This window comes from Trachurus trachurus, assembly GCF_905171665.1.
Source record: "Trachurus trachurus genome assembly, chromosome: 5".
Taxonomy (NCBI): domain Eukaryota; kingdom Metazoa; phylum Chordata; class Actinopteri; order Carangiformes; family Carangidae; genus Trachurus; species Trachurus trachurus.
The window spans coordinates 2521926-2543037 of record NC_139896.1 but is presented as its reverse complement, the minus strand read 5'-3'; the positions used below and the strand labels follow the sequence as shown (position 1 = coordinate 2543037).

Sequence of the window (21112 nt, the reverse complement as noted above, 5' to 3'; positions counted from 1 at the left end):
ATTTGCTACCACAGGAAAAAAATTATCACCTTCATGGGTTAGGGGATGCACAAGCTCACTGTCTCTCTGGCTTCATTATTTTGGCTGTGTGTAACCAGAAGCAGTTTTCATAGTCAATGGTGCAAGGAGGGAACGAAGCCGATTGGCTTGTACATAAGTTCCACCCCTGTCACAAATTACAACAAAACAAATTTCTATGGCTAACAAACAGAGGGAAAAAAGGAGATAAAGTGCATAGATAATCAACGTTATATGAACAAAATGAGCAAAATGAGAAAAAATGAAGAGATAAGGAACAAAGTGATCAGTAACAAATAAAGACAATAGAAATAAGGTGCAAAAAAAAAAATCATAAAAAGACAGAGTAAGGATGTGGGATATGGAGAGAACGGGAAATTCAAGAAAAGTTCAGATGTATTTTTAGCTGCTTTTTAAAGAGTGAATAGGAAGATATGGATCTTAGTGAAGGAGGTAGTCCATTCCAAAACACAGGACCTCTCCTCTATGGGACATATTAAATGGATGGTGTGATGTGCGGCCGGATGAAGGGTAAATATAGAGTGAGATTATTACTGTGTCTTGTACGGTGAGAATGTACATTATGAGTGAAGGTAAAGACATTGAAAAGTGACAGGGAGATCTTGGTTCCTGTAAATAAACTTGTGAATAAAAAAAACTAATCTGATAGTTTGTGAATTGGTAGAAGACAAAACCGTTTTAAAAAATGGGGATAACTTTAGCGATTTTTAAATCATTAAATCAATCAACAACTCCACGGGTAAAAAAAGACAGTGAGATATTTAAAGGCTATAGCTGCAGCCTTAAGATGATGAGAACAACGTTTCAAAGGAAGAAACAGTGCACATAGATAAAACTGAAACAAAACTTAACACAAAAGTGTGAATTAAAACCAAAGTGTTCTCTGTCACCTGACCTAAACCCAACTGAGTTGGTTTGGGATGAGTTGGACCACAGAGTGAAGGTAAAACAGCAACAAGGTCTCAGCTCCTCTGGGAACTCCTTCAACACTGTTGAAAACAAAAACTGTTCCAGGTGACGAACTAATGAAGCCGAGGACAGAATCAAAAGTGTGTGAAAATCTGTCATCAAAGCAAAAGGCGGCTTTTGAAATTGAAGGAGGTGGTGGAGTTCTGGACAGACAGGATACCAGATGGAAAACACAGAATAAAAGTCTAAAGTTTAAAGGTTGATATGATATCACACCACCACCACTGACTTCCATGGTGTATATATCACATTTACACAATTAGTTTGATCTAATTGCGATAAAAAAACAAAAACAAAACATGGTCTGTTAAATAATATAAAATTGATATAAATAATCATCTTTCAACAAAATATTTTCTTTGCAAAAAAAAGAAAGAAAAGAAAACTATACAATCGTGGAAACAAAGACCAAGCTGGCTTCCAATGTTTCAACACAGTAACATGTACAATAGCATTTTATCCAACTGGAGTGGACATTATAATATTAAGTATTTATTTGTCCAGCCGAGAACCTGCCTACTCAACTCGAAGCAACCAGTTAACGGCCAGTAACTGTCTGCGAACCTGTCACTCAACGTAACCACACCCCATTTATGAAGCCCAAATGTTTAGGGTGTTTTTACTGTTCCTAAATGTAAAAATGGGTCACATTGGACCCTCAACATTATTTAAAGGTTAATAACGTGTTACTTAAACATTTTTCATTGTGCTGTGCTTTTAAAATAAACTAACAAATACTAGTGTAAAGTCCTATAAGGAATGTTGAGCTTAAATTTTCCCCTTAAATTTAGGTTCTCAGGAAAATCGCCACTTATCAGTTAATCGATCATCGATCAATAAGGTCTATCAACTATCATGCAGAGACAACAGATAATCAAAACATTCAGAAGCAGCACATAAAACATAATCACACATCAGCACATACAATCACATTCAGGACTGCAGACAGACACCACGTACTGTACAGTATAGACAGGCAGCATCCATGATCATGACGCAAATAACACAGCCATTATGTTAGTGTATGCAGGTGTAATTGTCGGCAAGCCATGTATCACTACCTACAGTATGCTGATAGCCAATCAAATTTGGGAGGCGCTGACGTTAGTGTGTTTTTCTACCGTCTATGAGCAGGAGGAGTGACTAATTAATGCTAGTGACACACATAATTCTTGGCCAAAAAAAAAAGAGAGAGAAAAGAACCAGCACGTCTGGTCGGATTGGGCCGTCCATGCCCACTTATTAGGAGCCCAAAAGAACAAAAGAACAGCCAGGGAGCCCCGTCCAGAGAGCAGAGGAACAGACTGTCGGGACAGCAACAGGTAGGTGTAGGTGTGTGTGTGTGAGTGCATGTTTCATACACTCAGGATGCCTCATTTATCTGTTAAGAATCACAGTCAGGTACTAAATTCTGGGCCACTTTTTTTCCCCAGTCCGCCCCTGGTTAGGACTCAGGAGCAGCAGAGTTAGACCAGGAGAACTGATGCTGCTGCTGCTCCCAGTACAAAATATAAACCGGTCCTTCTGCGACTCTCTGGTCCTGATGACTCTGGTCCTGGTCTCTCAGCAGCTGCTGTAAAGAACACAGACATGTGGTGATTCATCTGAAGAAGAAACTTTTTAAAACCAATAATCATCTACAGTGAACGTTCTCTTGTTGTAAAATGAATATTTAGCGTTTGGATGTGTGAATGCAGTGGGAACTGCTGGTGCAGTTCTACACTGCAGTGATCCAGTCTGTCCCGTGCTCCTCCATCACTGTGTGGTATGGAGCTGCCACACAACAAGACAGGAAGAGACTGCAACGCACAGTGAAGACAGCAGAGAAAATCACTGGTGCCCACCTGCCCTCCACCCAGGACTTATACTCCTCCAGGACCAAGAAGAGGGCAGGCAGGGAGCATCATCTCGGACCCCACTCACCCTGGACACAAACTCTTTGACCCCCTTCCCTCTGGCTGGTGCTACAGAGCCATGGCCGCCCAGACCACCTAACACAGGAGTAGCTTCTTCTTCCCCTCTGCCATAAACCTCCTGAACCACTGACTGTTTCTGGTTCTCTTTGCACATTACGCCTGATTGCACATTTTCTTACCGCACAACCCAGTCTCTGCACATTATGTATAGTAACCTATATAGTAACGTTTACATTTTATATATTTATATATTTAATTTGTACATATTTTGATTATTTTGTATATGCCGTCTTGTTCTTGTCTGTCTGTGTCTTTTTAACACTTGAACACAAAGTCTGTATGAGACAAAAGTGCCAAAACAAGTTCCTGTGTGTGAACATACTGGCCAATAAAGCTGATTCTGATTCTGGAAAGAGACGGTGGATCTCTGATCCTGATGGATACTCTGGTCCAGTTTAATGTCTCTATGACCTTGTTCACACTGCCACTCCAAATCCGTAACAAAACTTTTGTCATATCCAGATTGTATCTAGTTTGATTTTTTGAAAGTCTGAACAGCCAAAAACCCCATGAGATCTGATTTTTCTGAAAAGAATTAAAAACACTTATGGAAGTGGTTTCAATGTGATTCAATGTGAACGGCTCTGTTGTTCAAATTGGATTTCAAAGTGTCATCTGTGTCACTTGCAGCGCGACACAAACACACACAAAAAAACAATGACGACGGCGCGTTAAATGTCTGCTCTCACATCCAGAAAAGTGAGCGCCACATTGACTGTCCAACGTCACCACCACGTGATTTCACCAGCCATGGCTCAGATCTGATCTGTTGCAAATGTGATGTGGACTGTCAGTCAGTGAGATCGGATTCTGATCAGATTTACAAAAAAAAAAATCGTATTTGTGCTGCAGTCTGAACAAGGTCTATGGTAACATCAGTTCAAACATCTCAGCTGCTGTTGGTGGGTTCTGGCACAGCTTGATAACATGATGTGTTAGCATTTAAGTTCCACTTCTGCAGAGGACAGTCTCACAGAGCTGTTAGCATGGCTGTTAGCATGGCTGCTGAACTGATTCAACTCACCAGTGATGTTGAGATGATTCTCTCTGACGACCCACTGACTGTTGATGTTGACTTGGCATCGGTACAATCCTGAGTCCTCAGTCCTGAGTCTGGACACATGAAGTCTGACTCGTCCTTCTCTGAGTGAGTCTCTGTCACACTGGACTCGTCCTGAAAACTCTTCATCCTGAGGCTGTTCAACACCTTCAACTAGATAATACAGGACTAAGGATTTCACATCAGTGAGCAGCTCACAGCAAACAATGTGGGGCTCTGATGAAGTGCGGCCGTTGGTGGTGAAGGTCCACTCCAGTGTGATGCTCTGGTTCTCCTCTGCCTGATAGGAGCCCAGTGTCTCATCATCTAGAAACAGGAGACAGAGGGAAAGTGAGCAGCAGAATAACTGAGGACTTGTATCAGTCTGTAGAGAAAAAAGAGAAGCAGTGAACTCACCACAGTCACAGTAGGTCAGTGTGAGGAGCAGCAGGATGAAGTAGCAGCAGCAGATCATCTTCTCCCTGTGAGAGGAGACATAAGCTCAGTGAAACACACCACAGAGAGGAAACACTTTGAAGCATTGATAGTTCACAGTTCACACCCGTACCAGCACCGTAAATGTCACTCCATTTGTCCTCTTGAAATAAAGGCCAAAAAATACTTTACAAAACCCTCATCGGTCATCTTGGCTGAATTAAGCCAGGACTCGGTTGCACGAAAGTGGACGTCAGGGAGGCTCATGGAGAGATTGATTCTTTGCTGTTAGCCTGCTCCCAACCAGGCTAACAGCCAGGCTCAACTCATCCTGATGTCTTAGCACTGCGGTCACACCAGCCGTCTTTCGTTTTCAGGTAGTCAAGCCAGCCGCTCCAACATTGAGTGCGCCCTTATTACAGACTTTATGGCAAACGCACAGAAGCAGGTGGGAAAGCCAGCGCTAACTTACAAGAGCGTGTGGGAACTTCCGGTTTTCAAAATAAAACCTCAGTGTTAAATGTATTAAGATTTTATTTAGTAAAATATGAGAACTACATTAAAAATTCATAAAAATATTAAATATGTTTGAATGCAATAAAAAGAGGTGTGTGTCATAGAGCAAGCTTAGACCTACTGTCCTACACTGATTCTGAGGCAACAGGTCACATGACCTGGGAGTTATTGAGCTATAATGCTCATATTTACATTATGACAGGTATTAGAGCCATTTTGGGGTTATTTGTGTTTGTTCATTTTTTTTGTTATTACCTGGAGTCCACAGTAGGTGGTGCGCTGTACTGTGGGTGCAGGAATTGTGAAATAGAGCCACAGGTAATTACTCAGCAGGTGTGCTGCTGACGGGAAGAGCACACAGTTTTTCGACCGTCACCGTCGTCGTCTTTTGGTTTGTGTTGTGGCAAATATGTGAGCCTTTTTTGTTATTCGTATGCACAGTTGGGTAAGGGCGCGTATCATGTCAAGAGCGCAAGTCTGAATAAATGTTGATGATTGCAAAGCAAAGACGTGTTGGATTCATTGGACCCGGAAGACGACGGACGCGTCAATTACTAAGTTTTGTACGTGGCTTAGGTTCGTTTTGTTGTTTTATTTTAAGAACAAGTCACTACAACAGGTATTAAAAATTCATTAAAAAATATTGAATGTGTTCGAATGCAATAAAAAGTGGTGTGTGTCATAGAGCAAGCTTAGATCTACCATCCTGTGTTGATTCTGGGCCAACAGGTCACATGACCTGGGAGTTATTGAGCTGTAATGCTCATATTTACATTATGACAGGTATTAAAAATTCATAAAAAATATTAAATGTGTTCGAATGCAATAAAAAGAGGTGTGTGTCATAGAACACGCTTAGATCTACTGTCCTTCACTGATTCTGAGGCAATAGGTCACATGACCTGGGAGTTATTGAGCTGTAATGCTCATTATTTACATTATGACAGGTATTAAAAATTCATAAAAATTCTGATTCTGTTGGCTGGTGTGTGTCAATAGAGCAACCACTTTTTATTGCATTCAAACACATTTAATATTTTTTATGAATTTTTAATGTGTTTTATACTGTAATTATGAGCATTATAGCTCAATAACTCCCAGGTCATGTGACCTGTTGCCTCAGAATCAGTGTAGGACAGTAGATCTAAGCTTGCTCTATGACACACACCTCTTTTTATTGCATTCGAACATATTTAATATTTTTATGAATTTTTAATGTAGTTCTCATATTTTACAAAATAAAATCTTAATAAATGTAATACTGACGTTTTATTTTGAAAACCGGAAGTTCCCACACGCTCTTATAGTGGCAGTCTGATCAGAAATCAATGTGTATTACAGTCATTTCAGGGTAATGTTTATCCACCGTCATTCAGTGAAGAAGACTCTTTTATCGTTTGAATTGTCATCGTTTAGCTATATAAAACCTGTTCCGTGATAGTTTTGCTGACTGTTGTATTAAGACTGTTCACATCAGAAGTTTGAGGAATAGTAGCCTATTAAACAGTTGATGGAGTCGCAAAGGTGGTTTCAATAATCAGTCACAAACGCAAAAAATATTACGTCCAAGAACGATGTGGAGGGATCACTGCAGGAAATGATTATGTTACACAAAAGTTTGTCACACTTTTATCACCACAATATCTGTGACCTAGCTGCTCCTCTTCAGTCATCTCTTTACTCTCACAGAAAATGAATAAAGTTTCCTCACCGACATCCAGAAGTTCAGAAATCTGCTGCTCCCCGGTCCTAAGACTTCTCAGGATGAGTTGTAGACTGTGGTGAGGATCAACTTGCACTTCTCCCAGCTCTGACAGCACGTTGCTTACCTGATAAACGTTACAGTCAGCCTGACCAAAGAGATCCTCTATTTACCAAGATACCCCATGAGAGGCTGTTATAAACCGTATACACTTCCTGTCTCTCTAAATGGGCGTGGCCAACCGTCACCACCTCGTCTGTGAACGTGTGTGTGGATTTATACAATTTGTAGGTAGATGAAAGTGAGATATTTATATTTTCTTATGATGACATTAAATATTTACACTACTAACAGTCATATTTAGCATGACGGAAATTATTTAAATCATTTTCACGGGAGTTCGCGGCCGTTTGTTTGCCTAGGTCCTAGGCAAACAAACGGCCTAGGTCCTAGGCAAACAAGGACCTTTTATACAACAGGCAAACAAGGACCTTTGCTAGGCAAACAGGCAGCGGTACTCAATAGGCGGCCCGCGGGCCGCATCCGGCCCGCCAAACCTTCCAATCAGGCTCGCGACTGAGTTCTACTAGTTTACATATTACTGTATGTGTATACTGTATTTCTCGGGCTCCGTGCGCCTGTAAGTCAAAGCGCTGGGACATGGAAACACATGCGGAGCATTTGTGTGCCTGTGAGGCCCTGCACTGGGATACAGAAACGCTCACGAACCCAAATCACCATGCGCGAGTGTTCGGGGAGCGAGCTGGACTGCAGGGTTTTCCCTGCCTGTCTGCAGAGACCGTGGGTGATTTTCACCGCCGTCTTGGTTCAACTGTGTGTGCATCATGCATGGGGGCCGTTCAGATGAAGCGTCTTTTGCGCGCGCTCAAACCCATTCAATGTAGCCGCGAGTCATGCACGCTCACAACTCAAAAGCCGTAGCCGCGCGCACAGCTGCACGACCTGCTTCTCCCCCGGTGTTGTGTCCCGGTGCCCTCGGCCTGTGTCTCTCCTACTGTTTCCCACTGAGCTCTGCCTCGTTTGACAGGTGAAGGAAGTGGAAAGACGTCGCCTCCGAGATGTAGAATGTGTATTATAGAAGAGAAACACACATTTCAGGACCAATGACTTGTATCCTCAGAACAGAGTCAGACATGTCCTGTGATGGTCAGCCTCCTTTCATATTTAAGTTGAAAATCACAGGGCATGTCTGAGGATACAAGTCAGCAGTGTAAAGCTCCAGCATGATATGTAGGCTAAATGATAATGTCAAGACATTTACAAAACACCGTGAAGTGTAGCCTATAAAAATGATGTGCTTACAAGTAAAATAAAAATATTTAAATTATTAGACGAAAAAGGTGAATTTAATTTCAATCTAGGCCTATTTGAATGTTCGGCCCCCATGGTGTCTGTTAAGAAAAATTCTGGCCCTTCGACAAATGTATTTGAGTAGATCTGAGCCAAATCTGGCGAGAGTGTGTCGTAGAGACAGAGACAGGTCTGGAACAACTCCTGATGTGTCCGTCTGAAAATTGCCATTTTAGTGTCAAACTGTTCAGAAGAGATGTGGCTTGTGAAAAATGAGTCCAAAATTTACTTCAGTGACTGTGGGGAGAAAGGACAGACCATAATCTGTGTTCACGTTCAATTGTCCCATTGGAGTCAATACACTAAAAATGCGTGGCCGTGCAGAAGCCCACGTGACATGTGGAAGCTGACTCGTCATGGGGGGGGTCTTGGTTTATAAACTGTCTTTGGCCCGACTGTAGCAGGTTGAGGAGTAGGGCGTGTAAAAAAGTGCACAAAAGGCACTCTAGTCTAGGCGAGGTGGGGGAAAGTTCGGAAAACCTGAAATATATTCCACCAACAACAACACTGGAACCGGAGCCAGTCTATGAGCCAGACACAGAGAGGTGAGGAGGGAGCGGATGGTGGGAAAACCTGGACCAGATCGAGTCTTCACAGCAAAAAAAACTGTAGGAGGCCTACCCAGGGCAGGGCCAGAGTCACAGCGGCGGTTTGAAGCACCGCAAAGAGCCTGCAATGACGGGCTGCAGGAGCTCTGATGTCAACAGAGGGAGAGAGTCAGTCCACCTTTAGCTAAGCAGGACCAGCAGGTATCAGAGAGTAAACTACTACATCTCTAAAAAAAATAGCAGTGTTGTTGTCAAAATGACCGCGATAAATTTTGAATTTATGTGAAATATTAATCGCCCGTTTTAAAGCTAGATCTACTAGATAGCCTATTAAACCAGGAGACGCGGAGAATCTGTTGGTATCAACCATGGCATGGTAGCCTGTCAGAAAATTGGCAAAATAATGCTCCAAAGTTCGGCTAGATTCTGGTGGGGAAAACTTTAAACGGGGATCCTGAACACTCCTGTCATCCGTGTGTGTGCCCCTCGCTCGCTCCGGTGAGCCGTGTGTCTCTCTCTGTGTGTAATGTGTTAAAATTCGAATTCAGCTGGTAGTTTATAGGCTTGGCTGTGTAAAAGAAAATAACATAACCAGTAAAATCAGAACATTTCATGGATCAAATTGAAATACTAATATAATATAGCCTACACCAGATTGTAGGCAGCTCAGACAGCTGAAGGGAGAGGCCAGACTGAGACATGTCGATGCAGAAGATCAGGTAAGACACAGCTAGTCTAAAAACAGCATGACAACAATATTGTTTTAACCTGGTCTTATATGTCAGCAGTAAATAAAACTACTAAACAGAATAGAGCGGAGAGAGGCAGGGAGAGAGTCCTCAAAACTATGTTCTAAAATAGCAAATTTTCATAAATTAATATCATAGAATGTGGGAAATGCCAGAGGTGTGGACTTGGACTCGAGACTTGAGACTTGACTTGGACTCGAGTCCCGATTTTGATGACTTAAGACTTGCTTGATCAAATCAAAAAAAGACTTGGACTCGCTTGGGACTTGATGCCAAAGACTTGAGACTCTACTTGGACTCGAGAGCAAAGACTTGAATTCAAGTCAAGTCACATGCAGCACAAATATTAAAATATTTTAAAAAGTGTCACATCAATGTTATACTGTAGCAGCCAGCCAGAGACATTCCTATAGAACCCACTCCTGTTATCAGTCTTGGCTGTATAATTAATGCCAACACACTAAAGCCTACCACACATAAAGATAATCTGTCTGATTTTGCCCCGATTTTCCCCCTTCTGACCAAAGACAAAAATCGCCCGATTATCTTGCCTCTCAAGAGTATTTTATGAGATTCTCCTGTAGTGTGTGGTGTGTTAAGATTTAAATTCTCCCAACAATTGGCTCGTAAAATTGTTGGTCCCAACAATCATGACCGTTTGAATCAAAAATCGGCTTGTGTGTGGGGGAAGCCGACAATCTCGAGTCAGCGGCTCTGCTTCTTTATGTAACCAATAAAGAAGCGAGCTGACTTCAGCACACGTAGCATAACAAACCAGTGTGGCTAATGGCTCCATGGCATGGATCTATATAATACATCCATGCACCATGGCTACCATCAACAGACTACGTCAGATCACGTTTGATCACACAAGATTTCTGGCGTGTTACTGTACGTCAATTTTAAATAGCTTTATTGGCATGAGAAGGCAGTGCTTATAGACGCAGGGTCTCAGGAGGTTAAAAATCTGGACTAATCTTGTTCAGTTAGCATCAAATGTTACAGTTTATCTGCTAAAATAGACAAAACGTTTAAATACTGCACACGAGGCTTCTACTGCAGGTGAACAGGTAAACCGTAGACCACAGGTGCAGCTCCTATCAGGTGTTTGAGGTGCGTAGCCTGACGTGACGGTCCCATGTGGTCCAGGAGAGCAGCTCCACACCCAGCAGACAACCACGACTCCAACAAGGCTTTGGTGAAACTGTTAGAACTGGTGAATGGTAGAGAAGAAAGTGGAGCAGTGAACTCACCATAGAGACAGTAGGTCAATGTGAGGAGCAGCAGGAGGAAGCAGCAGCAGATCATCTTCTCCCTGTGAGAGGAGACACAGCTCAGAGTGAAACACTAATCTCTTTCTACATGACACTGGAAAGTTTGATTCATTTTGATAAAGAAAACCAATTTTTTGATGATGTGTTTTTACAAGATTATCAATATGAGAGTTAAATGTAAGTTTATCATCAATCCAAATACCAAGATATTTGTACACAGAGATATGAAGATTATTGCATATATGATGAAAGCAACATCCATTTAGTCTTTTGTGCGTTCAGGACAAGTTTAAGATTTATAAATGCTATTTGTAGAATTCGGGAGAACTTGTGATGCAGTATAAGATTGTATCATTCAATTCAATTCAATTCAATATACTTTAATTGTCCCCGTAGGGAAATTCGTTGTGGGCAGGTGGTCCGCAGTTTGACAGTAAAAACAATCAAACAAACAACAATAAAAATCGAGCGATCAGTAACCCGTACTGCTACAGTACACAGCATCATAAAATATACATCAGTCAATCAACCAATCAATCAATCAATCAATCAATCAATCAATCAATCAATCAATCAATCAATCAATCAATCAATCAACCAACCAACCAACCAACCAACCAATCAATCAATCAATCAATCAATCAATCAATCAATCAATCAACCAATCAATCAATCAATCAATCAATCAATCAATCAATCAATCAATCAATCAATCAATCAATAACCTGTACTGATACAGTACACATTAAACAACATACGTTACCCATACCAACTCAGCACACAGCAACAATAAATGGCAGTTGCCCAACCGTTACAATACAGTACACAGTGTTTTATCAACTGAAGGCTACAACTACATATGTGCATTCAGAATATTAAAGGGATAGTTCACCCTAGAATGATATTTCGCTCATTATCTACTCACCCTCATGTGGACTAAGGGCTGGAAGAATTTTCAGAGTCCACCGTCCCTTCTCTGAGTTACAGGGGGTCTCGGCGTAGCAGTGCATTTCAATGCAACGGTTGCAAAGGGACACCGGAGCTCTTCGTAAAAAAACACACACAAAAAAACATCCAAATACCTCCATGATGCTCGTATGTAATGTCCGTCTTGTGCTGAAGCCCCAAATTGCGTAATTGTCCCGAAAAAAATTAAATAAGTCTATATTTTAAGCTTGTTTGTAGCGGAAGCTTCTCGAAGCTCCTCTTCCTGGTCCGTCCAAATCTCGCGTGATTTGCGCCGGCGTCAGTGCGGTTACTGCGAATCACGCGAGATTTGTGTGTGTTTTTTTACGAAGAGCTCTGGTGTCCCTTTGCAACCGTTGCTTTGAAATGCACTGCTACGCCGAGACCCCCTTTAACTCAGAGAAGGGACGGTGGACTCTGATAATACTTCCAGCCCTTAGTCAACATGAGGGTGAGTAGATAATGAGCGAAATATCATTCTAGGGTGAACTATCCCTTTAACAGATGTTGGAATAAAATAATGTTTGTAGCGGTTCAACCTGCTCCGGGGAACTCTAAATCTCCTCCCAGAAGGAAGCAGTTGGTGCTCTGAATGGAGAATATGAGATTGATCAGACAAAATTTTGCGTGCGTGTCTCAAGGTGGATTGTTCGTAAATGGATTGAAGAGAAGCATGATCTTTAACGCCCATGATTTTCACGGCATGTTGTACCAGGCGATTAATTTGTGTCTTTAGTTGAACAGACAAGTTGCCATACTCTCCAGTACGACATGATAAAACAACAACCTAAATTTCTGCTCAACACCAAAAACTCTCAATCTGCGCAGAAAATATAGTCTCTGTTGCAGTTTGGAGCCCTCCAGCTGAGTGTGTCATCAATATAAACTCCCAAGTACTTATAATTTTATTTTATTTATTTATTTAAAAAGGACAGTGTGCAGTGACATTAGTTATTGGGACAATAAAAAGATGGCTGCACCAGATTTAGCGGAGCCGCTAATTTCCATCTGTAGTCCTGTAGCGACAAACATCAAACATAACAATTACGAATTGACAGACAAACGGTTACGACAAACATAGCAATTAGTAAACCTACATAGTACATAACAACAAGACAGTTTTAAAAGCCTACCTCAAGTGCGCTAAGAAGTAATTAAAGGAATAAAGTATTCGAGTGCAATAAATAAGTAATCAAATACATGAGTTTTACATAAAGTGCTGAGTGTTCAAGTGCATAGGATATCACAAAGTGCTCATTAATCAGTGCAATTAAGTTGCGGAGGAGAAGAAAGGACCAAAGTCGAGCTCCACAGGGATGGAGCTACCCACGAGGGTAGCCCCATCCCTGGAGGTACCCACCAAGGTAACCTAATGCAGTTCCAGTCTTGATGCTGGTACTGCATTTCCGGGTTGTGTTGGATGCCCGGTGGGGATGAGACTACCCACAAAGGTAGTCTCATCCCTACAGGTACCTACTGGTATCCTATGCACAGAGGTCCCTGACTCAATGCTGGCATGACTGCTGGTCATAAGAAGAGACCTGAGCGATGGGTTAATTGTGGATGACATCATCTATGTATAAATGGGAGTAACAGTTAGATGAAGATGAAAATACATTATATTAATTAAAAACCAAAGTCCCCTGACAAAGTAAAGGTAACAGCAACAATGTCTCAGCTCCTCTGGGAACTCCTTCAACACTGTTGGAAAACAGAAACTGTTCCAGGTGACGAACTAATGAAGCTGAGGACAGAATCACAAGTGTGTGAAAAGCTGTCATCAAAGCAAAAGGTGGCTAAAATCCAAAATGTGCTCTCTTTTTTTTAACACTATTTTGTTAACATAATTCCTTATGTGTTCCTTTCCTTCGTGGTTTTTACATCTTCAGTTTGAATCTACAATGTAGAAAGTGATCAATAAAAAACTAAACTAAATATTTGAATGAGAAGGTGTGTCCAAACTTTTCACTGGTAGTGTAGAAAATCAACAAAAACTCTGGTCAAGATACAAGTGTCATAGTGGTTCTGACTTGAAGCAGAGACTCTGCTCTCTCCCATTGGCCACAAATATAACAAACATTTTAAATTAAACAAGCAGGAAGGAAAGTCTTGGACACATGGGAGTATTCATGCAGAGAGTGCAGTGCACCTTTAACCCCATGCTCCTTCTCACAGACTGTGACTCTGCTGCCTCCTGGTGAAGAAACAATGAAGGTATTTCCTTTCATTTCTGCTCTTCACTGACATCAAATATCTGGTATGGGAACAGACGGACTTGAGATAAAATGTAATTATACTTAACATTTATTGGCAAATCCTTTGTTTGCAAATTCTGCATCAAGTCTATTTGCAGAAAGACCTGAAATTGAAGCAGCTGGTGGAGTTCTGGACAGACAGGATATCAGATGGAAAACACAGAATAAAAGTCTAAAGTTTAAAGGTTGATATGATATCACACCACCACTGACTCTGAAGAAGAAAGAAAACTAATCTAAAGTGACTTCAGTCGTAGCTCCTTCAAAACCTGTTCAAGACGTTCACATTGGACAGTTTGTAACTTTTACTGATGAAAGTTTTCCTTCTGTGTTTTATACTGTTTTTAATTGTATTTCACTCAGACTTTGCTCTATTTTATGGTTTTTAAAGTGTAAAGTGTCTTTGAGCATTTGTAAAAGCACTTACAAATAAAATGTATTATTATAAATTCACTTTATGTTCTGGTCCGTCTGTAATTCGCCTTTTTTTTTTGTAGTCACTGAGTTTTTATTTCCTGTTCCTACTTTACCTCGTCACAGGTCTGGATGTGAACTTGTACTGATGTTTTGTCTCTTTCAGTGTCAGTCACCTCTCTGTTAACTAGCTCTGTTATTTCACATCACATCTTATTCATGTATTGAACCATGTGAAACTCCACTGTCGATAAAGTTATAATTATTATGATTTACATTGTTGATGTTGTTGAGGACAAACTGTGTGAGTCTGAGTCTGATGTTAAAATATTTACACACAGGAGACTGATGACATCAAAGGTTTATTACAACATGTATGACATAGCTACACACACACACACACACACACACACACGCACGCACGCACACACACACACACACACACACACACACACACAAATTGACATTCCATTTTTGTTTCCATGTTTCACATTTCATAGAATCAGTTTGATCTTTGGGATAAAAAACAAAAAACAAACCACGTCTTTCCAAACAGACTAGTTCCAACAGTGTAACGTGGCATCTTATATAACAGAATAAAGTGTCATCATAATGTGTTCATTTCGGTCTTATAAAAACAAATACAATAGTCAAATATAAAAGTATAAAAACAAAACAAGCAATACAATCCACCTTGACCGAAAAGGTGTAGGCTGAAGCATCATCTTATTTTGCCTACCCTTCTTAAATTAACATTTTCCGTTCACTCATAATTGATATAAATAAGCATCTTTGGACAAAATGTTTTCTTGGCAAAAGACAGAAAAGAAAACCATAGTTATTACAATGGTATTTACACACAGGTTTATTTACAACATGTATGACAGCGACACACACACATGTAAAATATAAACCGGTCCTTCCACGACTCTCTGGTCCTGATGACTCTGGTCCTGGTCTCTCTGTTGGTCCCTCAGTTGTGGAACAACCTTTACAGTCTATGGGAACAACAAGCATGACTGCATGTGAGCGTATGACACACTCCTGTGGTCCTTTTCCCTGACTTGTCTGCACTTCTCAAGGCCGTATGTACGAAATGGTGAAAACAATTTTTCTTGTAAAGGACAAATAAATTCATCCATCTATCATATGAGTATAGGGTGGCATGGGTTAGTGTATAACTCAGTCCCAGTCCGGCACTGCCTAGGAATGTGTACAAAACTACATAGCCTATGTAATACTGTATATTGCGCTGTTATAATCTCAGTGAAGTAAATAGTGCACTGTCAGCAAGGGAGGGCGGGGCGGGGCGGGGCGGATGAAGGAAAAGTTAAGTCTGTTGGTTAAGATGCTCCTGTAGCGCCTCCCAGAGGTCAAACAGGTGATGGGATGGGTGTGAACTGTGAACTATCCATGCTGAAATGTTTGAGGACAGCAGACTGGAAACTGGTGAAACTAACCTCACCTGTAGTATTTGGTCTGTGTTTCACTCTGAGCTGTGTCTCATCTTGCAGGGAGAAGATGATCTGCTGCTGCTGCTTCCTCCTGCTCCTCCTCCTCACACTGACTTCCTGTCTCTGTGGTGAGTTCACTGCTTCACTTTTTTCTCTACAGACTGATACAAGTCCTCAGTTATTCTGCTGCTCACTTTCCCTCTGTCTCCTGTTTCTAGATGTTGTGACACAGATCTCCTATCAGGCAGAGGAGAACCAGAGCATCACACTGGAGTGGACCTTCACCACCAACACTGATGGTTCATCACAGCCCAACATTGTTTACTGTTGTCTGCTCACTGATGGGAAACTCTCAGTAGTGTATTATCTACATGAGGGTGTTGAACAGTCTCAGGATGAAGAGTTTTCAGGACGAGTCCAGTGTGACAGAGACTCACTCAGAGAAGGACGAGTCAGACTTCATGTGTCCAGACTCAGGACTGAGGACTCAGGACAGTACTGGTGCCAGGTCTACATCAACGGTCAGTGGGTCGTCAGAACGTGTCATCTCAACGTCACTGGTGAGTTGAATCAGTTCAGCAGCCATGCTAACAGCCATGCTAACAGCTCTGTGAGACTGTCCTCTGCAGAAGTGATACCTAAATACTAACACATCAGTTAGCATGTTATCATACTAAACACAGGAACCATCAACAGCAGCTGAGATGTTTGAACTGACGTTGCCGTAGACCTTGTTCAGACTGCAGCACAAATCAGATTTTTTTTTTATCTCGGATCTCATGTGGTTTTTGGCTGTTCAGACTTTCAAAAGTCAAACTACTGTAGATACAATCTGGATATGACAAAAGTTTTGTCAGGGATTTGGAGTGGCAGTGTGAACAAGGTCATAGAGACATTAAACTGGACCAGAGTGTCCATCAGGATCAGAGATCCACTGTCTCCTTCCCACAGTATTCACACATCCACACACTAAATATTCATGTTACAACCATGTTCCACAGAGAAAGTCTTTAATTAGAGAAGCTGGAACAAGAGAACGTTCACTGTAGATGAATATTGGTTAAAGAAAAGTTTCCTCTTCAGATGATTCACCACATGTTTATGTTCTTTACAGCAGCTGCTGTTCAACCAGAGACTCAGAGACCAACTGAGAGACCAGGACCAGAGACTTCAGGAGAGTGTTCCAGAAGGATCGGTTTATATTTTGTACTGACAACAGCACTAGCAGCAAAGGCAGCAGCATGCTGGTCAAACACTGCTGCTCAACCTGAGACACCAGGACCAGGAAGTCACAGAGTTTGTTTCGTTTTTGTTTTTTATCCCAGTTAGATCAAACTAATTGTATAAATGTGATACATTGCACCATGGAGACAAAAAGTGAATGTCAATGCTTTGTGTTACTTCCTAAATGTTATCAACTTTTGAATGTGAACGTCTCGAACAGGTTTTCTACGACTGAAATCACTTTCGATTTGTTTTCGTTCTTCTTCAGTGTCAGTGGTGGTGGTGTGATATCATATCAACCTTTAAACTTTACTTTTATTTTGTGTCTTCCATCTGATTTCCTGTCTGTCCAGAACTCCACCAGCTGCTTCAATTTCAGGTCTTTTTGCAAATCACAGACTTGATGCAGAATTTGTAAACAAAGGAGTATAATTCACTTTAATCAAGTCTGTCTGTTCCAATACGTATAAGTTGTTTAACATATCTGGATGTAAATACTTGTAAAAAAAAAAAAATAATAAAGAATAAAAATAAAAATAAAATAAAGGCCAATATTGATCTCTTGTCTCACCTTCTTGTTAATGTCAAACCCAGATGTGTGTGTCTGTGTGCCTATGTGCTTGAGTGTGTGTGTATATCTCTGGGGATGGGAGGTTTGGGTTTTCATGATTTTTCATTGTTGTTCATGGTTTTTTGTTTTTATTCCAGTCTGTGAGGCTACTCAAAGCTATGAAAAGTTCCATAAATAAAGTTGATTTGATTTGAATTGATGTGAACTGAAACGCATTCAGTGATTGGCCGATTGTCTCCCTCAACTCCCTCCCTAGTTATCAAGCATGATTCGATTTGAGATTATACATAAAATATATATATATATATACTTATTTGAAATAAAAAAAACATTCAAACTTTAAAGATAAACATATTTTTATGTAGGTTAAAGGGGACCTATTATGCTCCTTTCCACAAACTAAAATAGTTCCTGGGTGTCTTAAAGACATGTCTGTGACGTGCTTCGGTCAAAATACCCCAAAGATCAAAAATCACAGCATTCTCAAAAACAGGGCTGTGCAAAACGGTCTGTTTCAGTGGCCCCACCCTTTAAATGCAAATGAACCACTCCCTCAGCTTCGCATCACCATGACGATGTCTACTACTAGTAGGTACAGATTTGGCCAAAATGCAGTATGCAGTATGTAGTATGCAAACAAAAGCTAAATCTGCAGTAGGCAAGTTGCCAGTATCTCCAGTCTGCATCTGACCAGTCTACATGTGTAATGAAATGTGCCCATGACCTAGTCTCACCCTAACCAAAGATGGTATAGAGTCTAGTCTTTGCCATGTACAACGTCGCTGCTCACACAGGCAGAGCTTCACTTACATGAAACGTCGGCGTCAACTTCTAAATATATTAAAACTCAGTAAAGTGACGCTACAACATGCAGGGAAAAAGCAGGAAGTAGTCCGCTCCGCTCTGCTCTCTGCTGCTGTGACACCAGCCACAACAGAGCAGCATGGGAGGAGGAGGGGCGGCTGCAGCAGATACCTCGGCATTTTTGTTTTATTATTGTGCTTCTGTTGTGTTACTTGTTGTATTTTTTATCTTGCTGTGAAGCACTTTGGAAACCTTGTGTTTGTTTAAATCGTGCTATATAAATACAATTGGATTGGATGACCATGTAGGGGAGTAGGCTACGGCACGCCATGATGTCAACGCCACCTCATGTAAAAAAAAAAAGTCAGTGCAACCGAGTGTAACAGGTGTGCAGAGAAATCATCTAGCAGGGTTTACCTCCAAATGCATTAACCTCATGATATGACACTTCCACGGCCTCTAGAACCATTATCCAACATTTTAAACATATAAAAGTCTAAAAAGCTGGAAAAGCATAATAGGTCCCCTTTAATGCTGCTGTCAGTATTTTAATTGTAACTCGCTCAGTGTGCTGACATTGAAATGTGTTTGCTGCTGAGTGAGGAAGCAGCAGCAGCAGCAGCAGCAGTGTTATTTCAGGAAGTGGTTCATGTGAAACCTCACATCAGTTACGGCGGCAAGTGAATCCTGAGATGAGGAAACCTCTTTTTTGTTGTTCTTTTTCGTTCAAGAATGAGAGGTAAGTTAAACTCTGTGTCAGTCACCATCATAACTGACTGTGTGAACCTCCTGCTCGCTGGCAGGTTTACCAAAGATACCTTTATACTATCGAGGTAGGCTGCGGTTTCACTTTTCTTTTTGGTGGCCTTGGGTGACTTTAAAGCTGCCTCCAAATAAAAATGTATTATTATTATTATTATTATTATTATTATTATTATTATTATTATTATTATTATTATTGAAGAAACCCTGAGTCTGACAGAGCTGTCTGACAGGGGCTGACCTTTCCTTCTCAATTAGATCGTGTTGAAGCAGAAATAAGCGAATGTCGAGTATAAAACCCATTTCACCTCGGTACCGACGGTTTACTCCACCACAACAGTGTCAGCCTGCTGTTTGTCAGTCACACTGTGTCTGTTGGTAGAAGTTAAACTCAACAAACACAAGTTTTAGACATTTAATACAATTAAACTTTAACCTGTCAACTGCACCAGAGCTGTTTAAGAAAGTTTCTGAAATTGATGAGCACTACAGTCTACAACTCTGTGGGCACAAAAAACTCTTTCAGAAACGTGTGAGGACCGTGGAGCAGCAGATTTCTAAACTTCTCAATGAGAAAACTTTATTCACTAGATCAAATAGATCAGAGCTTGTCTGCTTCATACTAGAGGATGGGACTTGAGCACAATCTGAGAAAAAACCTTTGAGTCTGTCTGTCCTTGATTTGATGCTCCTGTAGCGCCTCCCAGAGGCAGCAGGTCAAATAGGAACTATCCGTGCTGAATTGTTTAGGCCGGGCAGTGGTTCCCAACCTTTTTCTGATGTAAAATAAAATAAAATAAGGAACATCATAACTTCTTTTACATGAAATACTTTATTATATTTCAGTAATTTAATAACAGCATGGAACAAACAATCAGGAGAACCTGTGTATGATTACAACATATTTCTTCAGAACTTGTACTTTTAAAAACATAATTGTGTTTTTAAAAGTACAAGTTCTGAAGAATATGTTGTAATTTTACACAGGTTTTTTCTCATTGTGCATTTAAATATGCGCATATTGCCCTGCTGTATATTATATATTTAATGTTTTAAAACTGTTGATATTCAATCATCTATTGATATAGACCTATCGGAGTTGATGAGCTTTCAGGACATTCTTCACTTTGACCTCACAGTGAAGTCAGATCTGAGGTTATATTCATGTAACATAACTTCAGTGTTTGGGGTGATGAGTGAGATGCTGGTTTTGGTAACTTGTAAAGAAGCATACTGAACATAATGTAGCATGCTAGCCAGTAGGCCTATTTGATTAAACAAGTTGATGTATCAGCCAATGCTAAACTGAAATATTGTGTTTGTATTTTTTATTAATTCAATCACTCAGCTCATACTCGCTACAGATGATGACATTCCCTGCATAACTTTATAGGAAGATCAGCAGTTTTATTCTTTTTTTTTGCTGCTAGCTTAGCTTTTTGATCAATTATAAATGTATTAACTTCTGTAACCAAAAATACAATTATCAGTAGTATTTGTTGTGACTGATATTTCCCTGCTGTATATTATGTATTTAATGTTTTAAAACTGTTGATATTCAATCATCTATTGATATAGGCCTATAATTTATTTGTTTATCTATTTAAATACACGAATAAATGTTTAATGTGGCCCTTGAATTTAGTTGATTTTGTCACATATATGAATTGAATGCTTAGCCTACTCATTTATTTAACATTTTAATTACATTAAAATTATTAAACCCCTTAAAATCAAGAGGGCTTCGCAATTTTACATATTAAGTCAAATCAAAATCAAATCAACTTTATTTATATGGCACTTTTCATACGTTGTAACAGAAAGTGCCTCACAGAGGATAAAAACAAAACAAAACAAAACAATACAAAACACAAGTCAATGCAAACGGGCGATTAAGCAAATACTCACTCAGGCGAAAAATCTCTGGGGCTCTGAGCGACAGCGACAGAGCGATAGAGCGAAAATTTGCTCATCGCTCAAGATGAGAAATCCCAAGTCGACACCATTTCGCTGGTCATCAATCGCTTGCCGTTCAACGCTGATT

The 21112-nt window shown here is 40.5% G+C and overlaps 1 protein-coding gene across 1 annotated transcript; it reads left to right on the top strand.

Annotated features, from left to right (window-relative positions):
- Window positions 1-15765: 15765 nt before the first annotated feature.
- Window positions 15766-17646, top strand: LOC310985583 (uncharacterized protein; the record flags this gene model as incomplete). Its single annotated transcript, XM_083971198.1, has 4 exons — window positions 15766-15835; window positions 15926-16267; window positions 16822-16885; window positions 17640-17646. Exons 1-4 carry the CDS (start codon window positions 15775-15777, stop codon window positions 17644-17646), a joined length of 474 nt encoding a protein of 157 aa, XP_083827324.1. The 5' UTR covers window positions 15766-15774.
- Window positions 17647-21112: the final 3466 nt, after the last annotated feature.